Source organism: Arachis hypogaea, chromosome 2, assembly GCF_003086295.3.
Source record: "Arachis hypogaea cultivar Tifrunner chromosome 2, arahy.Tifrunner.gnm2.J5K5, whole genome shotgun sequence".
NCBI classification, from domain to species: domain Eukaryota; kingdom Viridiplantae; phylum Streptophyta; class Magnoliopsida; order Fabales; family Fabaceae; genus Arachis; species Arachis hypogaea.
The window spans coordinates 92,824,957-92,850,720 of NC_092037.1; the positions used below are offsets into that span (position 1 = coordinate 92,824,957).

General features: G+C 31.6%; 1 protein-coding gene and 1 long non-coding RNA gene across 5 annotated transcripts; both read left to right on the top strand.

Annotated features, from left to right (window-relative positions):
- Positions 1-1,333: 1,333 nt before the first annotated feature.
- Positions 1,334-4,098, top strand: LOC112751376 (uncharacterized). The gene is made up of 3 exons (XR_003176374.2): positions 1,334-2,469; positions 2,541-2,715; positions 2,945-4,098. It is a non-coding gene; the product is annotated as an uncharacterized lncRNA (long non-coding RNA).
- Positions 4,099-13,848: 9,750 nt separating this feature from the next.
- LOC112751380 (uncharacterized) lies at positions 13,849-18,437 on the top strand. Of its 4 annotated transcripts, XM_025800517.3 has the most exons (6): positions 13,992-14,379; positions 14,618-14,831; positions 15,914-15,977; positions 16,666-16,913; positions 16,992-17,778; positions 18,033-18,437. In XM_025800517.3, exon 5 carries the CDS (start codon positions 17,012-17,014, stop codon positions 17,759-17,761), a length of 750 nt encoding a protein of 249 aa, XP_025656302.1. In that variant the 5' UTR covers positions 13,992-14,379; positions 14,618-14,831; positions 15,914-15,977; positions 16,666-16,913; positions 16,992-17,011; the 3' UTR covers positions 17,762-17,778; positions 18,033-18,437. The 4 variants fall into 4 exon arrangements, with proteins under 4 accessions (XP_025656284.1, XP_072076559.1, XP_025656302.1 ...); XM_072220458.1 differs by having other exon boundaries at positions 13,943-14,379; positions 15,914-16,913; XM_025800524.3 differs by lacking the exon at positions 15,914-15,977.
- The last annotated feature ends 7,327 nt before the right edge of the window (positions 18,438-25,764 follow it).

Here is a 25,764-nt window from a genome sequence, read left to right on the forward strand (position 1 = left end):
ATTTAAGTAATTGTCGGAGGTTCGAATTTTACTTTGTGTATGCAGTAATCCATTAGCAAGCAACAAATCTTTAAAGAAATTCCGATTCACAACGAATTATTCCTTAGCCTTTCAAATTGGAGAATACCGTAAAAAAACAAAAAGACCAAGAATTTTTTTTTGTTTTGTTTTCTCTATGTATACAATTTCAATGCGTCAAAGAGGGTTCAAAATTAAAACAAATGGTAAAAATATACAATGTATTTCATAAGCGCTCATTAAAATTAGTATCAAGATAGATAGATTAATAGGTGATGAGTTCAGTTTAATTTTTCCTTTTACAAGCAATAGATATATAATTTCAACATGTAAGCATTTAGACGTGTATATATTCCACCCAAACTTTTAGTTAAAAAAAATGCAATGTTTTAGTAGAACTAAAAAAAGCAGCAGCATGAAGCTTTAAAAAATAAATTCTTAGAGTACACTTTAATGGAAAAACAGATTGATGAATTAGATTAATTAATACAATCAATAACTAAAAAAAGGTCGAAAGAAATCTCCTAGGGTTCTAAGGCAGGTTGAAGACCTGTTTGAACGGAATACTAAAAAAGTCAAAATCAGAGATAATGTTGACTTAAACCAACAATTAGAAGACATGGACATTGCTGATCCAAGCGAAAGTGCATCTCTTATTATGAACAAAGTGTCATACAAGGAGTCTCTTCTCACTCCAACGGGTCCTAGTAGCACCAGAAATAATTTGAAGGGTGATCTTACTGATTAAAAGACATTAGATTCCGAAGACAGATGGTATAATGATGCCAAAAAAGATGATCAAGAGAAGAAATCGTTTGATCCTTGCCCTAAGATTCCAGTGTCTCAAGAAAAATTTCAAAAATGATGTAGGCCGTGAAAATATGCGTTCATTGTTAAAGTGCTAGGAAAGAGAGTAGGCTTTGACTTCATGGAACAACATCTCAAAAGAGGCTGAAATAGCAAATGTAAGATTAACGTTATTGATATGGACCATGACTATTTTTTGGTTCATTTTACAGATGAAGCAGATTATTCCCATGTACTTATGGAAGGGCCATAGATGGTGGCAGGACATTATTTGATTGTCCAACATTGGAGACTTTTTTTCTTGGAATCGGAGAAAGTTGTAAGGAAGATTGCTGCTTGGATTCGTATTCCAAACCTCCCTATAGAATTATATAATCATAGATTCCTGTGGCGAGTTGGCTCAACTTTAGGACACATGCTCAAAATCGACCGCACAACTTTTATCCATTTTAGAGGCCGCTTTGCTCGAATCTGTATTGAGATTGACCTTGCTAAGAAATTAATTTCTAGGATCTCGATTCTTGGCTCGAAATTGAATATTGAGTATGAAATGTTATATCAAATTTTCTTTTCCTATGGTAAATATGGCCATCGATTGGATCATTGTCTTGAATTATCGAAAAATCTTCATAATGCGAATAGGGAAGATGGAGTTGCGGCGGAGGCTAATACCAACCAGGAGAGCTAGAATGCTAAAGGAGCTGGGCATCAGAAAGGAAAGAATCAAGAATTTGAGAATAAGCAAGAATCGTGCTATAATCAAGAACTTCCTAGTTTTGGCCCGTGGATGATGGCTAAACGACCAATTAGAAGGAAGAAGGGGACATTATATCCGAAAATCTGGTGGAAAGAATCATAGGATAGTGCCAAACACGAAACAAGAGATGGTTATCAACAGGGATTCCCAAATTATGGAGAATGGATCTCGCTTTAATGCTTACATGAAAAAGGGGAGCAAAATGCGCACGTTACCGTAGTGCATGAAAACACAGATAATATAGAAGCTAATAAGATTGGGCCTGAGACTCCCAAGACCCATAAAGACAAAGAAATGTTGCAAACCACCCAGAAAAAATTATTGAGGTCCGGTGCAGGTAAGAACCCACAATCAGGGAAAAGAACTCCCCCTTCTAAAATTGGGCCCTATTTGAATGATAAAGGGGCCAAGACCAATGCCAAGGTGGTTGGGAAGGAAGCCTTGACACCACTTGGGAGTTCCAAGATTGTGACCACTCCCACTCCTAAATCGAAGAACTCTGAAGTTAAAGCCATGAGAAGTGTTGTCACGAAGTACATGTGTCAGTTCACTCGTGAACAATATGAGGGTTTCATGGCCACGAAGAATGTGAATCAAATATTGAAGCCTATGTTATTCGCAACAATCCAATGATAATCCCTAGTTCGAACCAATCTTCACCTCTTTTCCAAGATATAGGACACGATTCGAAGGTGAATTTGGGAAAATCGCCTGATGTTTTGATGAAGGAGTCTATTATTGGGAGATCGATGAATAGAGAATCCCTCTGCAACGTCGAATGCTGATGCAAATGCCATTGTCCTAGCATAGCTATCGCCCGTGGTGGTTCTCCCATTATTCCCTTGATAATGATGAATATTATAAGCTGGAATTGCAGGGTGCAGGAGGTAAAACCTTTCCTTCTCTTATTTGCGATATCAAGAGTAAATATAATGCTAATTTTATCATTCTTTTGAAGACTCACATCAGTGGTTCAAGGGTAGAAGCTATTAAAAACAAAACCGAATTTGATAGTTCCTTCATGGTGGAGGCGAATGGCCACTTGGGGGATATTTGGTGCCTGTGGAACTCTTCTACTTAGAGGGTGAATGTTCTAAAGCACAATAGACAGATTATCCACCTCATGATTTCTGGTAATAATTCTAATTTATTGTTGCTCTCTACTGTGTACGGTAGCTTACAGTGGCTCACTAGGAGAAATCTCTAGAATAGCATCCGCAATTTGTCTGATAGTGTTAATATTTCTTGGTGTATCTTAGGAGATTTTAATGCTATTTTACATTATTATGAGAGGAATGGTGGCTCTAGTAGAATTGATAGAGGAGCTTGTACTGAGTTTCAAAGTCATATTTCTAATTGCAGGCTTGTTGACCTGGGTTATCTAGGTTGGCCCTACACTTGGAGAAGAGGGAACCTTGTTGAAAGATTGGATAGGGGTTTGAGTAATCTGGAATGGCAGCTGACATTTTCAGAAGATACTCTAAAGCACCTGTCCATGTTTAAATCCAACCATGTGCCTCTATGTCTTCAACTTTTTACTGTTGGATCTTAGAATAGATAAAGAAGACCTTTCTGTTTTGTAGCTATGTTGCTATCATAACCAGACTTAAAAAACATGGTCAATAACTCCTGGAACATGAATAATTCTTGGTCTGAAGGCATTAACAATTTTAAGAATTCTTTGAAGACCTGAAACTCTAATGTGTTTGGGGATATTTTCAAGAAAAAGAAGACTCTTCTCAGAAGACTGCAGGGCGTTGCGTTTAGCCTTGCTCAGGGTCGAAACAACTTTTTGAAAAATCTTCAACTTAAATTTTGGAGAGAATACGAAAGTGTGCTTGCTCAAGAGGAGCTGTTGTGGTACCAAAAGTCAAGGTGCAAGTGGATCGAGTTTGGAGACTGCAATACAAAGTATTTCCATGGATCCACCATGATCAGAAGAAAGAAGAAGAAGGTGAACTCGCTCCTTAATTCTAATGGATATCTTATTACTGATAAAAATATTTTAGAAAATATGGCCCATTCTTTCTTTGTTGATTTATACCATGATGCTTTACCTGATGTTCCGTTTATTCTAAATAATGCTTTCCTTCACCTAAGTCCAGAAGATTATAATTTTATTGGCAGGAACATGTTGGATTCAGAGATCAAAGAAGCTATTTTTAATCTGGATAGCTTTAAAGCTCCTGGAAGAGATGGGCTACAAGCGGTCTTCTTTCAAAATCAATGGGAGACAGTGGGGGATGATCTTTGCACTCTTGCTCAATAGATTATTGTAAATCTAGAAAAGATTGAGGAGTTGAATAAAACTCTGATAACCCTTATTCCTAAGACTAATCCAGTCACAAGACTCAGCCAAATGCGCCCGATAAGCCTCTGTAATGCCACTTATAACGTTATCACTAAAATCCTGGCAAATTATACGAGGAGTCTTATGGATAAGCTAGTTACGCCGACCCAATGTAGTTTCATTCCTGGAAGACAAAGTACTGATAATATCATTATTTTTTAAGAAATTATTCACTCCATGAGAAATAAGAAGGGACCAAAGGGATGAATGGCAATCAAAATAGACCTTGAAAAAGCGTATGATAGGTTTAAGTGGAGTTTCATTAAAGATACATTAAAGGAGACCGGCTTCCCAAACCACATCAACGACCTTATCCTTTCTTGTATTTCTATTGCTAAGATGAGAATTTTGTGGAATAGAGAAGAGTTTAATGAATTTTTGCCAACTAGAGGGATTCGTCAGAGTGATCCGATATCATCTTACATCTTTATCCTGTGTATGAGCACTTATCCCATCTAATAAATGCGGTTGTACAGTATGACTTTTGGAAACCCATCCATATGAAGAAGAACTCTCCTGAGATTTCACATATATGTTTTGCTAATGACCTAATCCTCTTTGCAAAAACTAGCCTTAGTCAAGCTGAAGTTATTAATAAATGCCTCAACGCCTTTTGCAAAAGTTCTAGTAAAAAAGTTTGTCATGACAAGACTAGAATTTTCTTCTTTAGGAATGTTGAGAATAATATGAAATGTAATATTTAGGCGTTCTTATTCTCCATTCCAGATTCTCAAGTCATACATATCAAGATAGAGAGAATAAGATTAATTCTAGACTCAACCCTTGAAAGGTCTCCACTCTCTCCCTTGCTGAGAGGTGTACCTTAGTGAAAGCTGTCCTCTCTACTATTCCTTATTATACTACGTACTCTACTTCTTAACCCTTATCTACTTGTAATGCTATTGATTATAAATACAAGAATTTTCTCTAAAAAAATATTAAGAGATCTAAGAAAATTCACTTATTTAACTAGAATAAAGTCTGTACTTCGAAGAAAGCTGGTGGTTTGGGAATTCGTCATCAGTCGAGTAAAGTAAATCATGCTTTCATGACTAAAGTGGAATGGGATCTCATTAAAAAAAAAAAAAGACTGTCTTTGGACGAAAGTCCTCCATTCTCAGTATAGGGGTGGGGATTATATCATCTCGAAGGTGGAAAGAAGGAGGAACGAATCTAACTTGTAGAAAGAAATATGCAAAGTCTGGCTGGACGTTCAATAGAACTATATTTGGCGCGTTGGTGATGGTTCCAAGATTAATTTCTAAAATCATAATTGGGTTGCAAATATGGGTTATTTGACGCAATACACAAACTAGATAAATACTCAAATTGATACATATAGTACTCTAATGGATTTTCTTACTATTTTAGGGAGCTGGGATGAAGGTAAATTGGCTTGGCTTTTGGAGGAAATGATCAAGAATATTGTAGCAATTCTCTCACCCTTTCCTTGAAAGAATGCTAATTTTATAGCTTTGAGTCTATCTTCGGACGGGACTTTCAAGATGAAGTCAGCATACCAGAAGATCCAGGAGAAACCAAACAACCAGAACAAAATTCACAACATAATTTTGTGTTGGAGAGGTCCTGAACGTATCCGTAGCTTCCTTTGGCTAGTGTCTGATAATGCTATTCTTACCAATGTGAAAAGGAGATGACATCACCTCACTCTTATTAGAACTTGCTCGAGATGCTTCTTACATGATGAAACCATTATTCATATTCTCTGAGATTTACCTTTGCTGTTAATATTTGGCTCCCTCTCATTCGGGATGTGGACATTAATAATTTTTTCAACTTTAATCTCCATGATTGGATGAGTTACAACCTGACCATCAATGGGGATTTACACTGCCTCTTTGGGGTTACGATTTTGTCAATTTAGTATTTTAGGAGCAAGTTCATTTTATATGGGGACACTACTGCTGTCCGGTTTAGAGATTATCCATGCCATCGGGCTTTCCATTCCCCACCATCACAACCGATCTGCTGGAAAGGAAGTTATCAGATGGATTCCTCCGATAGAAGGGTATATGAAGTTAAATGTTGATGGTTACTTTGTGAAGGAATTTACTTACAATTTAGGTAGCTGTTTCATAACTCTGTTTTGGGAGAATTGCTTATAGTCTCCGAATAGCATTAGCTAACAATTGTAATTTCTTAGTAATTGAATCAGATTCAGGTGCAGCTGTTAACTTTGTGAAAAAAAAGTGTCCAATTACACACTCCTGTGCCACCTGTAATTGATGTTGGCATCTTAGTCGGCCGTATTCAAATCATCAAATGGTCTCATACGTTGCGTAAAATTAACTTTGTTGCAGATAATTTGGCGAAAAAAGGACACAACTTTTTTGGACTACATGAATTTGCGGCTCCTCTCCTTAATGTTCAAAATTTACTTTTGCATGATATGTTTGATATTTCCCTTCTTAGAGGATTTAGTTAGTGTTTGTTTTCTTCTTCTGGGTCCTTGACCCCGTTCATCACAAAAAAAAAAGAATACATTTTAATGTCCATGCTACTTAGTTTTTTTTTTTTTTTACTTTTAGATATTTCATTTTACCTAGTTAATGAAAATAAATAAGTAAATATCTAAATTAATCTTTAAAAAAATTTTAAATTGAATAATTTTATTTTAAATAAATATTATTATTCTAAAATTTTTTGAGACGAATTGATTTCTTAGTAAAGGAATTAATTTTATTATAATGATATTTTTTAAAAATTTAATTATTTTATAATAAAATTTGTTAAAAGTTTATTTGTTTAATCTCTCTTATGAGAATAATTTTAAAAAATTTCCAGAGTATAAAAAATAATTGATAATTAAAATGTTTAATTTAAAGTGGTTAGAGATTACTTTAAATTTAATTGTTTACTCAATAAAAATCGCATAATTTTCAGTCTCTCATTCGATTTTTGGTCGAATCACCCCCGATATATTTTTGGTCGAATCAGTCGATACGTATAGCACTTAAATGAAAACTAAAAGGAGCCCAATCGAAGAACAGAGAGAAGGCCTACGAATTATAGTAACAACATGAAGCCCAAGCCCAAAAACTTGAAGCCTATAATTGTTAGGATTCGGAAAATAAAAAAACTCCCCAAAAAATCTTTCTTCTGTGAAGGTTTTTTAATCAAAGATTAAAAAAGTAAAAAAACACACACACAAACATATTTTATTCTTTATTTTGTTTAAAGGAATTGTTAATGCAATTTTAAATTGAGAGCTTTTTATTGAAGGATTGAACTCATCAATACATTCTCTTTCTAAAGAATTGTTAATGTAATATTATTAGATTGAGTGTGATAGTTAGATAACACTCTTTTAGAGAATGAAGAGAGTTATAAGTACTTAAAGTTAAAAGTGTTGTATTCATTCTATCATACATGAATAAGTAAAATACAAAGTCTGAGTTTCCTATCTTCTCTGTTTTCATAACTCTCTCACAGTTTCTTGTTCATCAAGAAACTTCATACCCTTATAATAAATATCTGTAAACAAATGTATTGTGCCAAATATTAATATTAGAAATTAGAATACAACTATATTAGACTAACAATATATAATATGGCAAATTTTATAACGAGGAGGGTTTGTTGGAAAAGAGTGTATCAATCTATCTTAAAAATTTAATAAAGATAAAATAATACATTTTTTAAATAAGTATTTAGTTATTTATCAAAGAAAATCTTCATTCTTTTTATTATTTTTCTTCTTTACCATAGCATGCACTAACAGCAACGAGCGAGAAGTGACATTCTTATTAAGTTCTTCTTATTATCTCGTATATATGCCGATTATCAATGGAAATTTACTAATAATATACCTACATTACATGTTTATATCTAAAATTGTATTATCAATCTATTTTTTTATAAAAAATACTATGTGTATACTAAAATTAATTATTAAAATTATTATATATTTATGTATAAAGATATATATTATTTAATTTATTTTAGAGTATATTTTATATTTTAACCTAAATTTTATACAAATATTAATTTTGAGAATTAAATTTTAAAGTGATTTTTGAGATTTATAAAATGTATCGATTTCGTTCATGACTTCTCAATTACACTATTTATGCCTCTAAGATTGAATAAAATTATTAAAATGCACTTAGTTGGTCCCTTGCCTATTTTACAGCCAATTTACTTACTGTCGAGAGTGACGTGACACTGACATGGCAAATGACTGCCACACCAGACAATATAAAATGTTGTTGTGTTGATTTTGGCGCTAAAACCCTAATAAAACGACATCGTTTTAAGATTAAGAGAGTGAAAACGTTTAAACCCCCTAAAGCAAAGTGATCACTTCGTCTTTTTCATCTTCAAAAATAAAACACTCCGCTCAAATTCCTGGCGTCTACAAGTGCTCGTGAGGGTTATTGTGGTGAAGCAATTTGGAATTTGTTGGAACCTTGCTCATCATTGTTCTTTGCAAAACCTTCTGACATATAGGTAGGTGTGCAACAGATAAAATTATTTTTTTTCATCTTTTACGATATTAAGGTAGGTGTAATTGTGAATGTTACTTCGAGATTTTGTGTAGGTTGATGAAAAAATTTTGGAACTAAATTATTAGTTAGAGTTTTTGGGTCTGGTGTGGGTAGGAATTTTTAGAATGTTCTATTTTCACAAAAAAAAAGTTATTTCTATAATGAAAATGTTAATGATGTAGCTATCTCAAACAATTTTTGTTTTGTTTTTGTTGTACTGTGATTTGCTAACTCTATTATTAATATTGTGAAACTTCATTGGTTAAAATTGTTTACTTTTGTTTAGGGTGCAACTAGAAAAATTGATGGATATCATGTTCTATCATGGTGGAAAATTTAAGAGAAATGCTAATGGAATATTGATTTACTCACCTAACAATAGAAGTTGCGTAAGATTTAGATGAGGATACACTTGATGTCTTCTTTGCGAGAAACTGTTTCAAGGAACTCTGGCACTCGCAAGGCTCTATTCCGACTTGGCATCCTCGTCATTGATCGAATAGAACTTCCTTCACCTTGACTTGCACATCTAATCATCATTCCAAACAATATAGCAAAAGCGACGAAATTGAACAAATAAAGAAGAAGAAGAAGAGGAGATTAAGTGCTACTGTAATTAGGATTAAAAAGAGAATAAAAGATCAAATTGGATCAAACAGTTTCAATTGCCAGCTGATATAATTGTTAGACACTCCAACATGCCAAGTCACTCTTGACGACAAGTAAATTGGCTAAAAAATAGATAAGGAACCAATTAAGTGTATTTTATTTAATTTTAGGAATATAAATAATGCAATTAAAAAGTCAAGAATAAACATTTTTAAAAGTTTTAATGATAGAAAATTCTTTCAATCTTTTCCTTTATTATTATTATTGGATTGGATGCAACTAGCAGCTCAAAAATTTAAATATGAACATTTTTTCAGAGTTGTTCTTTAACATGGGCATGTGAGGTGATATACTCCATGGTGCTAGGTGTCACTTTTTCGCCACTAGTGAGATGACCTTTTTTATTTTTTTAAAGTGAAAGTAAAAGGTTTTTTTATTGACGAGAAACATTTTTAAAAAATTTTTAAATCCATATCGCAATGAGCGAGATTCCTTTATTTATTTGAAAAAAATTGTATTTACGACAAGTATTTGTAGAACATATTTTAATTTGTAAAAAAAAGCATGACGTGACATTTTTATTAATTTGGAGACTGCAAGAAGCTAATAATTTAATATTATTTCAAACCAACTTAACTGTTTTATGAGAAAAAGAAGTTAAAAAATAATAAAACACTAGTTTTCTTTTCTTATATAAAGGAGTTAGTATTGCAGAATCAACATTAATTTTGTTGAGAAGTTAAAACTATGATTTTGTATGTGTCTTTATCATGTGAGAGTTTTTTTGAGAATTTTTTTTTTAGAGGTCATGGAAATTAATTTGTATTTATTAGTATATTTTGAGGGTGAAATTATATCATATATAAATAAAAGTGTAAAATTTATTTGTGTAAGTCCAGCATCTTTTATTATTCTTTGTATGATATCATTTATAGAGTTACAAAATAGACTATACCAACACATATACGGTAATTTGTCAAAGAGAGTTAGCAATATTTTATATAAACAACCCGTGTTAATTTTTAGTGATGTAATACAGTTTCAAATAATGAATGTGACCGATGAAGCCACCATACTAGATATGTTAATGATTTATCGATAGAATTAAGCTCATGTGTCAATGATTGATTTGGGTGTTAAATTTGAAGAGTTGGCTATTAGTCACAAGGTGGACGAATCCTTCCTAAATGAAGGGGGCAACACAGAATGAAAAAAAAAAATAACAATGACGGCGACGAGGAGTTCTTATCCAACAATGACATATTGGGAGGAAACGAGATTACCGACATGAAAATTCAAGCTGCAACAAACACAGTAAGAAGCCAACATTTTTTTGGTGTTCCATATTTCATGCGTGCTTTAAATCATGAAGTTATAAACACACTTGAATTTTTTAAGTTGGCAAACTCAGGTATATCAGCTTACCATTTTTTTTTGTCATGACAATTTTATTTTTAATTTTTAAATTTTGGTTATACATTTTAATTTTAGACGTTGAATTATTTAAAATATATTTGTTTTTTAAGTTACCAGTTAAAATGTGTTTCAAAAATTGTTCACTATCTAAAAATGATAAATTTTGCTCATCTTGAGAGTATTTTTTAATAAGATTGTTTTGTATGAAAGATAAAGAAAAAATTCAACTTACATTATTTTGCTAGATATTGTGTCTGCTTTGATAAAATATTGTATAAATTATTAAAAATTGAAAATCCTTTAAATAAAATTAGATATATTTTTTTCAGAACTTAGAAATTATTATTCTACATACATAGATGTTCTTTTTGTGCAAGATGGTGAATTTGTTGTTAGAATAAAATTTAGTTCTAGAGAGACTGTAGTCATGGAAATTAGGAATTACACTATTTTCAAGGGTGTTTAATTCGGGATAGTTTGATTTAGAGAAATGTTGTTATAAAATTAGACGATATAATGGAAGTCATACTTACATTATGGACACAATTTCTCAAGACCATTCGAAACTAGATTTCAACACAATCGCGGACGCTATAAGGCTTGCCTCTAGTTGAAGCGACCCATCTTTGAAGATCTGAGTTGTGATCACAGATGTTCAGTCAAAATTCAACTATATGATAAGCTATCGTAAATCGTGGTTGGTAAAGCAAAATTCGATTGCAAAAATCTTTGGATGTTGGAAAGTTTTCTATTAGTGTTTGCCGGCATTGTGTATGGCAATGTGTGCTCAAAATCCAGGATCTGTGGTTCAGTTCAGGTTGATACTATACCAACATATCGTGGATCTAAGGTGGAGGAAGGTGTTAAGATAATGCGCTGAGTTTTTTGGAGCTTCCATCCATGCATTAGAACGTTCCGACACTGCAAATCACTCGTGCAAGTTGATGCCATACATCTGTATGGATGATATAAAAGGAACTATTTTGGTTGCTGTGTCTCAAGATGAAAATCAGAATATTATGCCACTTGTTTTTGTCATCGTTGAAGAAAAGATTGCTGACGCATGGCACATTTTTTTGAATAATCTACGAAAGAATATCGTCAGGAGGAATAATGTCGGTATTATTTCTGATAGGCACGACTTTATCAGGGCAACAATGGCTAGATGTAATGATGTGTGGAGTCCTCCTAGGACATTTCATCTATTATGTGTCATGCATACTGTGTCAAATGTTAGAGTGTCCAACGCCTCTGCATCACGGATGTGTCTGATCCATGACAGTTTGATCGCACTAGATATATGATTGTTTTTGCCTGGCGGTGTGTCCTAAAGTTGGCCACACATTTGTCAATCAGGTAGGCAAAACTATTATTTATTCTTCCATTTACAGCACGATTGTCAATCGGAAGGCCATAGATGCGTACCACATCCTCTAGAGTAATTGTATATTCACCCACTGGAAAATGGAACGTATATATTTTCAGCCACTATCTATCTATTAATTCATTAAAAATGATTTACAGTTTATTCTTCTTATTTGAGAAACGTGATAGAAATTGATTTCTCGTAATGCTTTCATCACTAACTAATTATACTGTTTTAGGAAACCAATTTTCTCGATCTTAAAATTCTCTTCGCCTGAATATAAATAAAAATAAAGATAAAAAATTAGATTAACATACAACAAAAATAACAAAAACTATATTCATAATTAAAATTATTATATAAATTAGTAAATAAAATTTAAATAATGTATCTATTTTTCCTATCATAACATATTGTATATATATATATTAATAGATTTTATTTATTAATTTTTATACTGATTTTAATTACGAATATGTATTTACATTAAAGTATTTTATATATTTATGTTACTAAATATATTTATATTAAAATATTTATTCTAAATATATTGTTGTACGCAGCAACATACATAAATATATTATTGATAAATATAGTATTATAATAATATATATCATTAGTATTAAAATATATGTATGTTAATATATTGTCATGTTATAAAAGTTCTTTTTTTAATTATGTATTTTGTCTTTTAATATTAACATTTAAATACTCATTCTAATAAACTTAATCACAATATTAATATAAGTAATCAATTTATCTGAATATTTAAAATGACAATAATATTAATATATCAAAAAAATAACACTGATAATTTAACATACATATTGATAAAAATAATTTTGACAAAAATAATAATTTATATATCAATAATAGTTTAAATGCACAATAATATGTTTTTCTGTTAAAATTAAATTTCGCATTATTTTTACTCAAATCATACTTTTCTCACTAATAACCACACTTTTGTTATTATAAACATAAATACATAAATCTTATTTTTCCACCTCTCCTTCACTCTTACTTTCAGTTTTATTTTAGAGTGCAATACAATACTAAATTTTTCTCTTCGGATACAACAAAAAGGATGACCTGAATATATAAAAACGCGTTTTTAACGCGTGTCTTCTATTTTTTTCACTGGTCACGACTGATCAGAATCTGCAGCTCTCCAAACTTTTCATAAAAAAATTAGTAGTTTTTTTTAAAATAAAAAATAATTTAATTTATTTAAATATTTTATTATAATTTAATATATTCAATTTTAATTTTTATCCTTTATTTTTATTATACAATAATTTTTAATTTTAAACATTAAAAATATATTAAATTTAAACTGAATTAAATGAATTTTATTCAATAAATAACATTTTTTATTTTTAAATTTAAATATAAAATATTAAATACTTTTTATTTATTTAATTTAATATTATTTTATATTTTATTATTTATTTAATTTAATTTTTTATATACTAAAAAATATTAAAATATTTAATAAATATTAATATTATTATATTATATAAATTAATAAAAAAATTTAATAAATGTTATAAATTATTAAAAAATTTAATTTTATTCAATTATTAAAAATTTTAAATTACTAAATACTAAAAAAATATTATTATAAATTATTTTATATTTTTATATGTAAAATTATTTATTTATTATTTTATTAATAATAAATTTAAAAAATAATTATATTAAATTTTTGCCCTCCAAAATTATATTTCAAGCTCTGCGCCACTGATTACCCCCCTACTTCTCGCCATCTTTGAGATGGAAGTGACATCTCCTCGCCACCTGCGAGATGCACCCGTTATCACTCTTACGTCCAACTTCCTTTAACCCACTCACTTGCATAACATCGAAAAAGGTCCAATATAAAAAATAATTTGTGGCAGCTGGCTACTTCTCCTTTTTATTTTTTATTTGTTATTTTATGTTTATATTTTTTAACTTGCCAGCTGGCGACTTTAACAATCATATATGAATACATGAACATGGGTCAGTGTCACTCGAATGGAAAGCGATTAAACCACCAACCCTCTTCAAATCTTCCTCTTGTCAAGTGTCAAGTTCTATTACAAGCGACAAGTCCTTTTATTTTTATCATAAACAATTAATTTGTATAAAGAAATACGTTAACACAGTGTTTGTTTTAAGAGAATTTAGGAGGAAAGAAAACAAAGGGAAAGAAAATGGGTGGAAAATTTAATTTTCCTCTGTTTGGATCAGCAGGGAAATTGCTTGGAAAACAAAAAAGCATATGTAGGGCCCAGCTTAATTTTTTCCGCCCAAAGCTGCGAAGAAAACTGGGATGAAAATACCAAAATGGATAAAATTACATATATGCCCTTTCATTAGTAGCAGAACAAAATCCCTAATTCACTCTTTTGAAAAGAAAAACACGTCTCTTCTTCTTCCCTGTTTTCCCGTCATCTTCAACAGCGACGCCAAAGCTTCCTAACTCCGTCGGCATCGCTGCATGAGCTTCATCATCGTAGTGACAGCTCCACCGCATCTTCATCCCTGCATCCTCATGCCAAAGGTGCGTTTTTTTTCTGTTGTAGTGGTAGTTTTTCCCAAAAAATGAAATGCAAAAATCATCACAGTACATATTTTGAATTCTTCTTTTGGTTTTCAACTGAGATATTGTTCTGATTCTATGTTCTATGTATGATTCTTATGTTTGTAGTGGAAAATTAATCCATGCTTTTTTTCATTATTTTCAATTGGGTCTTTCATCCTAATTCAAAAATCCAACCACATTCTTTGGTTTTCAACAGGATTGTTCTGTTCTTTAACTGCTCTCTCTTCTCTCCTCTTCTCCAAGGGGCAATTTTCTCCGAAACTTCAGAGGAAAAAAACAGAAGAACCATCATAAAAGAAACACAGAGTGTACCTTAAAAACAAAGCAGAAGGAGTCTTTTGCTGGCATTGAAACAGTTTATTTCAGAAACAACCACACGCACACCAAGTGTTTGTTGGTTTGATACAAAGGTTATTATTTAACTCTTCAAACATCACTGCTCCCCCTTCCCCGTTTTAGTTCTTTTTCATTTGTTTGGTCCACAAAGAAATAATTTTTAACTCATAAGAAATTGATAAAAAATATTAATTTAAAATATTAATTAATATTAGTTAAAAATAGTAACCGTGTAATATTTTTCATGTTTTGTTCAATATTATAATTCATATTAGTGTTCTAGTAATAACAGAGTAATAGATTAATATAATAAGCATATCACAAAATAAAGATCATAAGGTCTTCCTTTTTATTTATGATTTTTGATAATATTATACAATCAACTTATCAAAGTAACTAAGTCCAATGTTAGAGGAGGCTCTTATCCAATTCAGTTTTATGCTCTGATTGTCACAAAAACTACATCATTATAATTTATTATTGGATAAATACACAAGGTCTTTTAAATCTGATGGAGTGGTCCAAATATGAAAGAAAAGGATTCACTAGTGATTATGAACTCTATGTACATTATGATTAATAATGCTATGAAAAGTGGGTGTGTGAAAAATAAGTAGAAAATGCCAAAAGTTTTACCTCTTGAGTGTTGCTGTACATTTAAATAATTTAAAATGAATCTTAATTAACTTAGTTTAATGAAAGATTGGTGGTGGAAAATTTATGATAAATGGATGATATTTTACATGGTAGATATTAAAGTGGTGATAAGATAAAATTTACTTCTTCTAATTTATTTGTAGTGGTAAAAAGTTAATCATGTATTGGTCAAAAAGTAATTGTTAGATTCTTATACCTGAGAGTGCAACTAAATCAGTAGTGTTGAGTCCCTGAACAGCAAAGAGTGCTTGAAGTTGATCCAAGGTCATTAAAGGACTTGAAAGGTTTTGTGCTAAGGTTATTTTTGCTTTTAAACTATCTCCTTATGATGATCAACTCCTTTTGTAGTACTAGCAATTTAATACTATAATATACACTTAGATATAATAACAAGGCCACTGAAAAGAACTTGAATTGGTAAAAAGAAATCCCTATTAACAATTTAATACTATAGTATACTTGTTTCTAACTTAAGGTTACTCACTCAATATGCAAACAGTATTTAACAAGAGGGACAAGTTAGTATGGTGCAGCCATCAAATTAAAGGCAGGGGCCTACTTGAGTAAGGACATCTATGAGCTTTTGATGGCCTTTGAATTGGTCTCGTTTCCCAGCTGCTATATAGTATACATGTTTCTATTTGCTCTCAATTGCTCATAGATAAAATATGTTTCCTCCTTAAAAAGTTTAAGAAATTTTAATTGGATACGTTATATTTAATTTTGTTAAATTTGAATCTATATGTATGTCATAATAATTACCGTTGATAAGTTCTAATTATATTCTTATTGTAGAAAAGCATAGCTTAATTTTTGTGTTATATACTGATATTAGTATAGTATAATTATTAATAAACAAAATTTTAAGGAGTTGGGAGTTTCAAATTTAAATTTTAATGTTCATAGAATATGTACACATGTTGCTCAGTTATGACAATGATTTATACATGTTTGATTTCTTAACTTTCTTTTTTATTTGTTACCTTTTTTTATATTGATTTGATTTCTTAATTATATCCTTTTTTATTTCCTTTTTTATCTTCTCAAGAAAGCATCCTTGTGCAACGCATTTTCAACTATTTTTTTACATAATATACAACATGCTTCGTTGGTTAAATTAGTTTTTGGCCAGTTAGATTATTAAGTGCTTTTAGTAGCCAAGTCCATTGAATTTTGGTGCCAACCAACCTTCGAAAGACAATTTAAGATGGTCTGATGATATGGATGAAGTTTTGCTAAATGCATTAGCAGAGGAAGCATCGAAAGGTAATAGGCACGATGGCTCGTGGACAACTGAAGCATATGCCAATGTTGTGAAGACTTTGAGTATAGTAATAGGCCCTCACATAACAAAAAATCACATAAAGAATAGAATGAAGACATTGAAAGATCATTTTGCTGAGGCATATGACTTATTTCATCACTTAAGTGGATTTGCATGGAATCCTGTAACTAGAAAGTTTGAAGCTGAAGAGGAGGTGTGGCAAGACTTCATTAAGGTATCTTAAACTTTGCTTTTGTTACTTATATAATTGATGAAGTTAGTCACCAAATAATTTCAACACTTGTTTATGTAGGAGAAACCACAAGCAGAAAAATGGAAAAAATGCAAATTAAGCACTATGATACTTTGAAGGAGTTGTTCGGAGCTGATAGAGCTACTGGTAAAGGAGCTGCTACGTCACGAGAAAGGATTCAAGAAATTGCTAGAGATCACATTGATTTGAATGACTCATTTGAAAACATTGGATTTTCTGACATAGATGTTAATATGGGACATGATACCCCAACGTTTCCTGCTAATTTAGATTCACCAAGTGGTCCTCATAGTCAACCAAATCAATTAGGTGGGACTTCAGCGTCAAGAGGAACAAAGCGTAAATCTCCTATGAATGATTTTTTGGAGGCACAATATGAAAAACTTGCTTTGGGAATTACTACCATGACCGATGCTGTCAAAGAAGGTACTTATCTGTCTAGCAAGCTACATGACGTAGCTCAGAGGCAGGTTGAATCAGCTGAGAGACAAGCTTCTGTGGCTGAGAGGCAAGTTTCGGTTGCCGAAAAACAAGTCTCGTTAATTGAAAGACAAGTTGCAATTGCTGAAAAAGGGTTGGCTATTATGCAACAAAGTAGGCCTCGCCTTTATAGCGAATCAGATGTATGGGATATGTTGTCTGAATTGGGTCTGATAGGTTCAGCTCGGATGCAGTGTTATCAGTTTTTATGTGAAAATGAGCAGAAAAAGCGCCAAATCTTTGGGATCCCACCTGAAATGCGATTGGATGCTCTTTTTCATTTCATGACAGCTGCTGGTGTTCGCTTAGGAGATATGGTACTTTCATAAAACATTAACCATTACAGGTATAACTTATGTACGCACTTAATTTCTGATTAGTTTGAGGCTATTGCTTTCATTAATTGATTATATGTTTCTGAGTGTCATATACTATGGGTATATCTTCATGTATGTATGTTAACCATGGTTGAAAATCACTTTATGTTTATATACTTTGAGATTGATTGGTTGTTTAAATAGAAAGACAACGATATAGTAGATTATCATGATCAACTCTGATCTCTGAATTAAGTTGTCTTTGTTGTATATGCTCGTGCAGGAATCATAACTTGAAAATGTTTGGGAACAAGAAGGTCACAGCTTAGTACAAGTAAAATTCGATCATGTGTTAATATTTTTGAGTCGGAGAAACTTTATTTTTTTGAAGTAGATGGGTACAGATGGCTCCAACTATGTAGATTTTATTTTTTGGAAGTAGGCGATGTGGCTGACCATGAAGAATTACCCTTTTGAAAAGTGTTGTTTGGTGATAAAATAGTACTCTTTAGGAGTTCTTTTGGTTATTACTTTTTTGGCGTTTTGTTATATGTTTATAAAAATTGTATATGATTTTTGGCCGCACATACTTGGAAAGAAATGCTACCAAGTTTTGAGAATATTTTATTTTGTAATTACAATTTAGTGAATTTTTTTAAAATATGCTTAAGGAGATTAATGATGTAAAGTATGAGTAGTTTTTATTATTTTTTTACAAGATTATGTATTTATATATTTTTAAAAAGAATAATATATGTTTGTATTTATGACATTAAAGTATAATAGAAAATAATAAATTCATCAAAATAAATTCAAAAAATTATTATTTTTAATGAAAAAAACACGTTAAAATTTTGAAATATAATTTAGATAATTTTTTTATTAGAGAAATAATTTAAATACATTGATATATTATAATTTATATATAATATAAAGAAGGGTATTTATGTAATTTCACTTGATTATGGTTTTCTCTCTTCCTACTTTTCCTTTCATCCAAACAAAAGAAAAATTTCCTCCCATTTTCTTTCCATCTATTTTCTCTTCATCCAAACAACATAAAAAAAATTAACTTTTCCTTTCATTTTCTTTCCTTCTATTTTCTTTCCTTCCATTTTCTTTCCTCTCATTTTCCATCATCCATCCAAACAAAGTGTAAAGGAGGAAAATGCAAAAAAAAAAAAAAACGCATTTAAGAAGTTTCACAAAATATTTAGATGAAAGTGAAATAAAATAATGTATTATTCACATTTTGTAACTCGGCTTTTCGTTTTAAAAATGACTTGTTAGATTACTGCAAAACCATATTTGATCACTTTTTCCTCCATGCATAAATTAAAATAACGAAAATGTTTGGTAAAAAAAATAATAAAAAATGTTAATATTTATTTTTTATTTTATTTAGTATATTTTATAATAAATTAATATTAAATAAAATAAATTTAAATTATGTAGACCGATTATTTTTTATCTTCTTAATATTATGAGGCCTGCTACACATAGCCTTTTTGGCTTACAAGCTATACAAGTTGGTCCAAGTTCAAGAAAAAAACACGCGCACAACTCCTTTAAAGTCGAGCGTCCAACGCACACATTCATTATATCGCACTTTTCCTTTTCTTCCTCAATCAAAACGCAAACCGTCAAGATTCAAACAACATTTAAAACAAACTACGATTCTGAAGACACGTTCCAACTCTTCGCGAAGAGTAGAAGAAATCAAGAAGAAAAGATACAAATCTCCATAGAAAATCACCAGAAAAAATGAAGAAACCTTATTCAAGGTACTGTTTTACTGTTTTTCTAGGTTTTTTTTCTAGATTGTCTCTGTAATTTGCCTCATCCTTAACCAGCAAAATATTAAAAGATTTCAAGAAGAAATATACTGTCTCCCCCATGTTTTGGGTGTATTTCTTAAATCCTTTGGGTGTATTTCTGTAATTCTTTGGGTGTATTTCTGTAACCGTTTGGGTGTATTTCTGTAATTTTTTCTATAACCATTTGGGTGTATTTCTGTAACCATTTGGGTGTATTTCTGAAGTTCCATTATTTTCAAAATAATTTAAAAATTTGATTTCAGAAACCATGAAAATCGAAAAAAAAAAGCGAAGGAAGAAAGAGATCCAACAAATTTGGCAAAATCTTTTGAAAAATGGAAGTTATATATTTGCGCGTTAATTGATTTGATTTAAAAGTCTGTTAAAGAGGCACGTAACATAAACAGCGCGTTTAGTGAGTTTCGTTTTTTTTAACTTATAAAACTTGTCAGCGCAAAACACTTATACATAAAGATTAATCATAATATTATAGTAAAAACAATTTGTATTTAATATGTTAATGGCTAAACTTAAATATTTTTTTAAGATAGGTGCTGCCAATAAGGATTATTATATTTGGCAATAATTTAGAATTTGTTTTATTGGACTAATAATTAATTCGCTACAAAAATTTTCCACAAAGAACGATTGATAAGTTCTCTCTAAAGCATCCTTATTTTTAGTAGGTTAATCATTGCCGCTACCTAACCTAACCTAAGATTTGCGTACTTAGAAAAAAGAGATTTAATGGCTGGTATCTTAATTATTAGATTTTGATCTTAAATTTATTTAGCTTGCTAATAAAAAAATAACGGATGAATAAATTATTTTTATAATCAAATTTAATCAAAAAAATTTTATGTCTCTTTTTTTTAATTAATTTTTTGTATCAATAAATTATTAGATTAATTAAATTAAATTTAATTATTAAAATAATTTAGTCATATAGAATTACCAAAAGAAATACAAAAAGAACTACAAAATTGATATTAGTTAACTATCTCTCTTTATAATAATTGACTTAAAGGACATAATGACTTCAAGAGGGGATTACCTCATCAGTAGATTTTTTTGAAATTAAATTGGGAATGGATTTTTTTATTTTTTTAATTATTTAATAAAATATATTTTTTTTATTTTATATTCTCTAATAAAAAAATATATGAGAGAAAATATTAAATAATAAGAAATTATATTTTATCAAATAATTAAAAAAATAATTGAAAAAATCTACTCCCTTTAAACCTTCTATGAGATTAATGATAAAAGGAATAAAAAAGTCTTTTATATATCTTTTGTTAGAAATATAATTATTTTATGTATATTTTTTTATCAGTTTAATTTTTTAAAAAAATAATATTATGATATAATATTAGAATTTTTATAATTAAAATATCTAAAATTTAATATTTACTATATAAAAACATAAATTAAATTAAAAAAAAAGAGAATAAAAGATCAGTGCACAATTTCAGACAAACTCAAAAATAACTCTTGCTTGAGAAGACATTAAAAATGTATCTATTTTATATATCTTCTTTCATCAATTTAAATTTAAAAAAAACAATATTATGATATCTTTAATGTTTGTAAGAATTATTAAAACTAAAATACTTAAGGATAGAGTTAGATGAAATATTAGAGAAGACAAAAAATATTTATATAATAAAATAAGACTAAAATAAAATTAAAAAAAAATTAAAATTTACATATAATTTATATGTAAAAAATTAAAATTAAGAGAGTCGTCGCTCCTTTCTTGTTGGGCTTGAGCCTCACAAAGGAGAGAAAAACCCAACAAATCTCCCCCTTCTCGACTAGGTGGAGGCCCTCGCCATTCCGGCGATCAAACAACATGTTTCAAACTTTTCTCTTGACAATGCTTTTATCATCATATCAGCACCATTGTCATCAGTGTGAACTTTCTCAAGTTCCAACAACTTAGAATCTAACACATCCCGTATCCAGTGATACCTAACATCGATATGTTTAGATCTTGGATGAAAAGTAGAATTCTTGGCAAGATGAATATCACTTTGGCTATCACACAACAAGACATAACGGTCTTGCTTAAAACCAAGTGTTGCAAGAAACTTCTTCATCCACAACAACTCTTTACATGCTTCAGTTGTTGTAATAAACTCTGCCTCTGTGGTAGAAAGTGCAACACACTTCTGTAACCTTGACTGCCATGAAATAGCTCCCCCTGCAAACTTGACCAAATAACCTGAAGTAGACTTTCGAGAATCAATATCTCCTGCCATGTCTGCATCAGTAAAGCCAACTAGCAAAGGTTTCTCACCACCAAAACTCAAACTCAAGTTAGTTGTACCTTTGAGATATCTCATAATCCATTTAACAGCATTCCAATGTTCTTTACCTGGATTAGAGAGAAAACGACTCACAGTACCAACCGCATGAGCAATGTCTGGTCTAGTACACACCATAGCATACATCAAGTTTCCAACAGCTGAGGCATAAGGAATTTCATCCATTGCTTGTTTCTCGTCATCAGTGGTTGGACACTGCTTGGTACTCAACTTAAAATGAGGAGCAAAAGAACTAGCAACACATTTGGCATCATTCATGCTAAACCTTTGAAGGACCTTCTTTATGTACTTTTCCTGTGACAAATAAAGCTTCTTGGAATCTCTATAACGAGTAATAGTCATGCCCAAAATCTGTTTGGCAGAACCCAAGTCCTTCATAGCAAAGAACTTGTTCAACTGTTTTTTCAACTCAATTAATCCTCAAAGCATTCTTGCCCACAATCAAAATATCATCCACATAAAGCAAAAGAATGATAAAATCATCATCAGAAAATTTTTTCACAAATACACAATGATCTGAAGTTGTCTTACGGTAACCATGCTTCCCCATAACAGATTCAAACTTCTTGTACCACTGTCTTGGAGCTTGCTTCAACCCATAAAGACTCTTCTTAAGCTTGCACACAAAATCTTCCTTTCCTTTAACAACAAAGCCCTCCGGTTGCTCCATGTAGATCTCCTTATCTAAATCACCATGAAGAAAAGCTGTCTTCACATCCATTTGCTCAATCTCTAAATCAAGAGATGCTGCTAATCCAAGCACAGCACGAATGGATGACATCCTCACAACAGGAGAAAAGATCTCCTCATAATCAACACCTTTTCTCTGGCTAAAACCTCTAACAACCAATCTAGCCTTATACCGAGGCTTAGAATTGTGTTCTTCATTCTTGATTCTGAATACCCATTTGTTCTTCAAAACTCGCATACCCTTCGGTAGCTTCACCAACTCATAGGTATCATTCTCAAGCAAGGACTTCATTTCTTCTTGCATAGCTTCAAGCCATTGAGCTTTGCTTTCATCTTCAACAGCCTCTCCAAAGCATTCAGGTTCTCCCCCATCAGTCAACAAAACAAACTCATGTGGAGAATACCTTGATGAAGGCTTCCTCTCTCTTGTAGACCTTCTGAGAGCATTTGCAGGAATTTCCAAAGTTGGTTCTTCATCTTGATCATCATCACCAACTTCATCAAGTATCGGATCAATTGTTCCATCCTCACCTGCACTTGTATCATGCTCATTATTTTGAGCTTTAACTCTACCATCTTGTACCATAGGCATAGAGGGAGTAATATCCAAGTCAGAAAAATCATCACTAGACTGAACCATTGGCTTCTCCGCATGATCAACATCCTTCAATGTTTGGTCTTCAACAAAGACAACATCTCTACTCCGAATTACCTTCTTGTTAACAGGATCATAAAACCTGTAACCAAACTCATCTATGCCATAGCCAATAAAAATACATTGCCTAGTCTTTACATCAAGCTTAGATCTCTCATCTTTGGGAATATGAACAAAAGCTTTACATCCAAAGACTTTTAAATGATCATAAGAAATATCTTTACCTGACCATACCTTCTCTGGCACTTCAAATTGCAAGGGAACACATGGTGTCCGGTTCAAGACATGAACAACAGTGCTCAAAGCTTCACCCGAAAAGGATTTTGCCAATCCAGATTGTGACAACAAGCACCTAACTCTTTCAACCAATGTTCTGTTCATCCTTTCAGCCAAGCCATTCAACTGAGAAGTTTTTGGAGGAGTCTTCTGATGTCTTATACCATGCTCTTTACAATAAGCATCAAATGGACCTGAGTACTCACCACCATTGTCAGTACGAATGCATTTCAACTTCTTCCCAGTTTCTCTTTCAACAGAAGCTTGAAATTGCTTGAACACATTCAAAACTTGATCTTTGGTCTTCAAAGTGTAAACCCATAATTTCCTGGAATGATCATCAATAAAGGTTACAAAATAGATAGACCCTCCAAGTGTTCTTGTCTTCATCGGCCCACATACATCAGAATGCACCAAATCAAGTATCTCCGGCTTCCTTGAAGGTGGATGGCTCTTAAAAGAGACCCTGTTTTGTTTTCCAGCAAAACAATGATTGCACTTTTGCAAAGCAACCTTACAACCAGATAAAAGATTTCTCTTGGATAACATATTCATACCCTTCTCACTCATATGACATAATCTCTTATGCCATAAATCAGTTTCATCAACAAACTCAGCAGCATTAACAACATCTTTCACAATCTTTGTTTGAGTTAAATAAAGAGTAGAGTGTCTTGTACCTCTAGCAACAACCATGGAACCCTTGGTGAGCTTCCAGCTATCACGAGAAAATGAGCTATCCAAGTCTTCATCACACAACTTACCAACAGAAAGTAAGTTCAACCGAATATCCGGAACATGCTTCACACGCTTCAAAGTCAACTTGGTACCGTTGGAGGTTTCTAAGCAAACCTGTCCAACACCAGCACATTTTGCAACACCTTGATGAGCCATTTTCACATCACCAAAATCACCAGGAGTATAGGACGTAAACAAATCCCTTCTAGATGTAACATGAATAGAAGCACCGCTATCAATCACCCAACTAGTGCTATTATCAACAAGGTTAACGATTGTTAGTGTTGCAAGTGTGAGGAGTGTTGAAGTTAGTCCCACATCTAAGAAAGCATGGAAGAGTGAGGAGTTTATAAGATGAGAGACCCATTAACTTGACACCTTAAGGTTTTGAGTTAGATGTGGTGTCTTCTCATCTTATGTTCTCTCGCTTGATTCCTCCCCGAAGTCTCCCCGGTTGTCGAGAGCTCTCCACGGTCGGCCCAACAAGTGGTATCAGAGCCGATGGTTAATCGGTCTGGTGGTTTTAAGGGGTATTCAAGGTGAAGCATCGAAAGTCTTCCCCGCAAAGGTGGTCCGGGCGGTGTGTCCCGCGGTGTTTTGCGGCGGTGTGATGGACGAATACTCGTGGTGGTGGAGGAGCTAGAGGGGAGTTGATGCTTGATGTGAAGGCTCACACTTGAGGGGGAGATTGTTAGTGTTGCAAGTGTGAGGAGTGTTGAAGTAGCATGGAAGAGTGAGGAGTTTATAAGATGAGAGACCCATTAACTTGACACCTTAAGGTTTTGAGTTAGATGTGGTGTCTTCTCATCTTATGTTCTCTCGCTTGATTCCTCCCCGAAGTCTCCCCGGTTGTCGAGAGCTCTCTACGGTCGGCCCAACATTTCTGTTTTCATGTAGCTCCGCCCCCCTCCTTCTAGCGTTTAATTTATTACTCTCAACAATTGAAATATGTTTTTGTTTTATTCTTATGCGTTAACCATGTATGTCAATATATGATTTAAAACTGTCCCAAACTCGAAAATTGGTAACCATTTTTATTATCAACTTTGGTTTATGTTTCAAAGTTATCCTTGATTGAATTATTGTTAGTAGACAACGAAGTTAATGGATAAGGATAAAAATAAAACGTATTTTATATGTTAAAAAATAAAATTTGTACAAATTAAACGTTAAAAATATTTTTAAATTTTTTTTACAAATGATAAAGACAAAAGATATATTTTATTGAAGAGTTGAATTAGAAAATTAATTTCTTTTAGTTAAAATCAATTATTTTTTTTAAATTCTAAATATTAAATTGTAAACCTTAAGTCCAAAACCTAATCTCTAGATCTTTAAAAAATAGAGTTAAAAAAGTTTATAATAAAAAAATTTATTAATATTAACTAATTTTTAAAAATTGATTCCTATATATATTTAATATTCTTTAATGAAATATTTCATAAGAAATACCTATTTCCAATAATCATTCAATAAGGTGGAAATATTTGAAAACTCAAGGATAAAAAT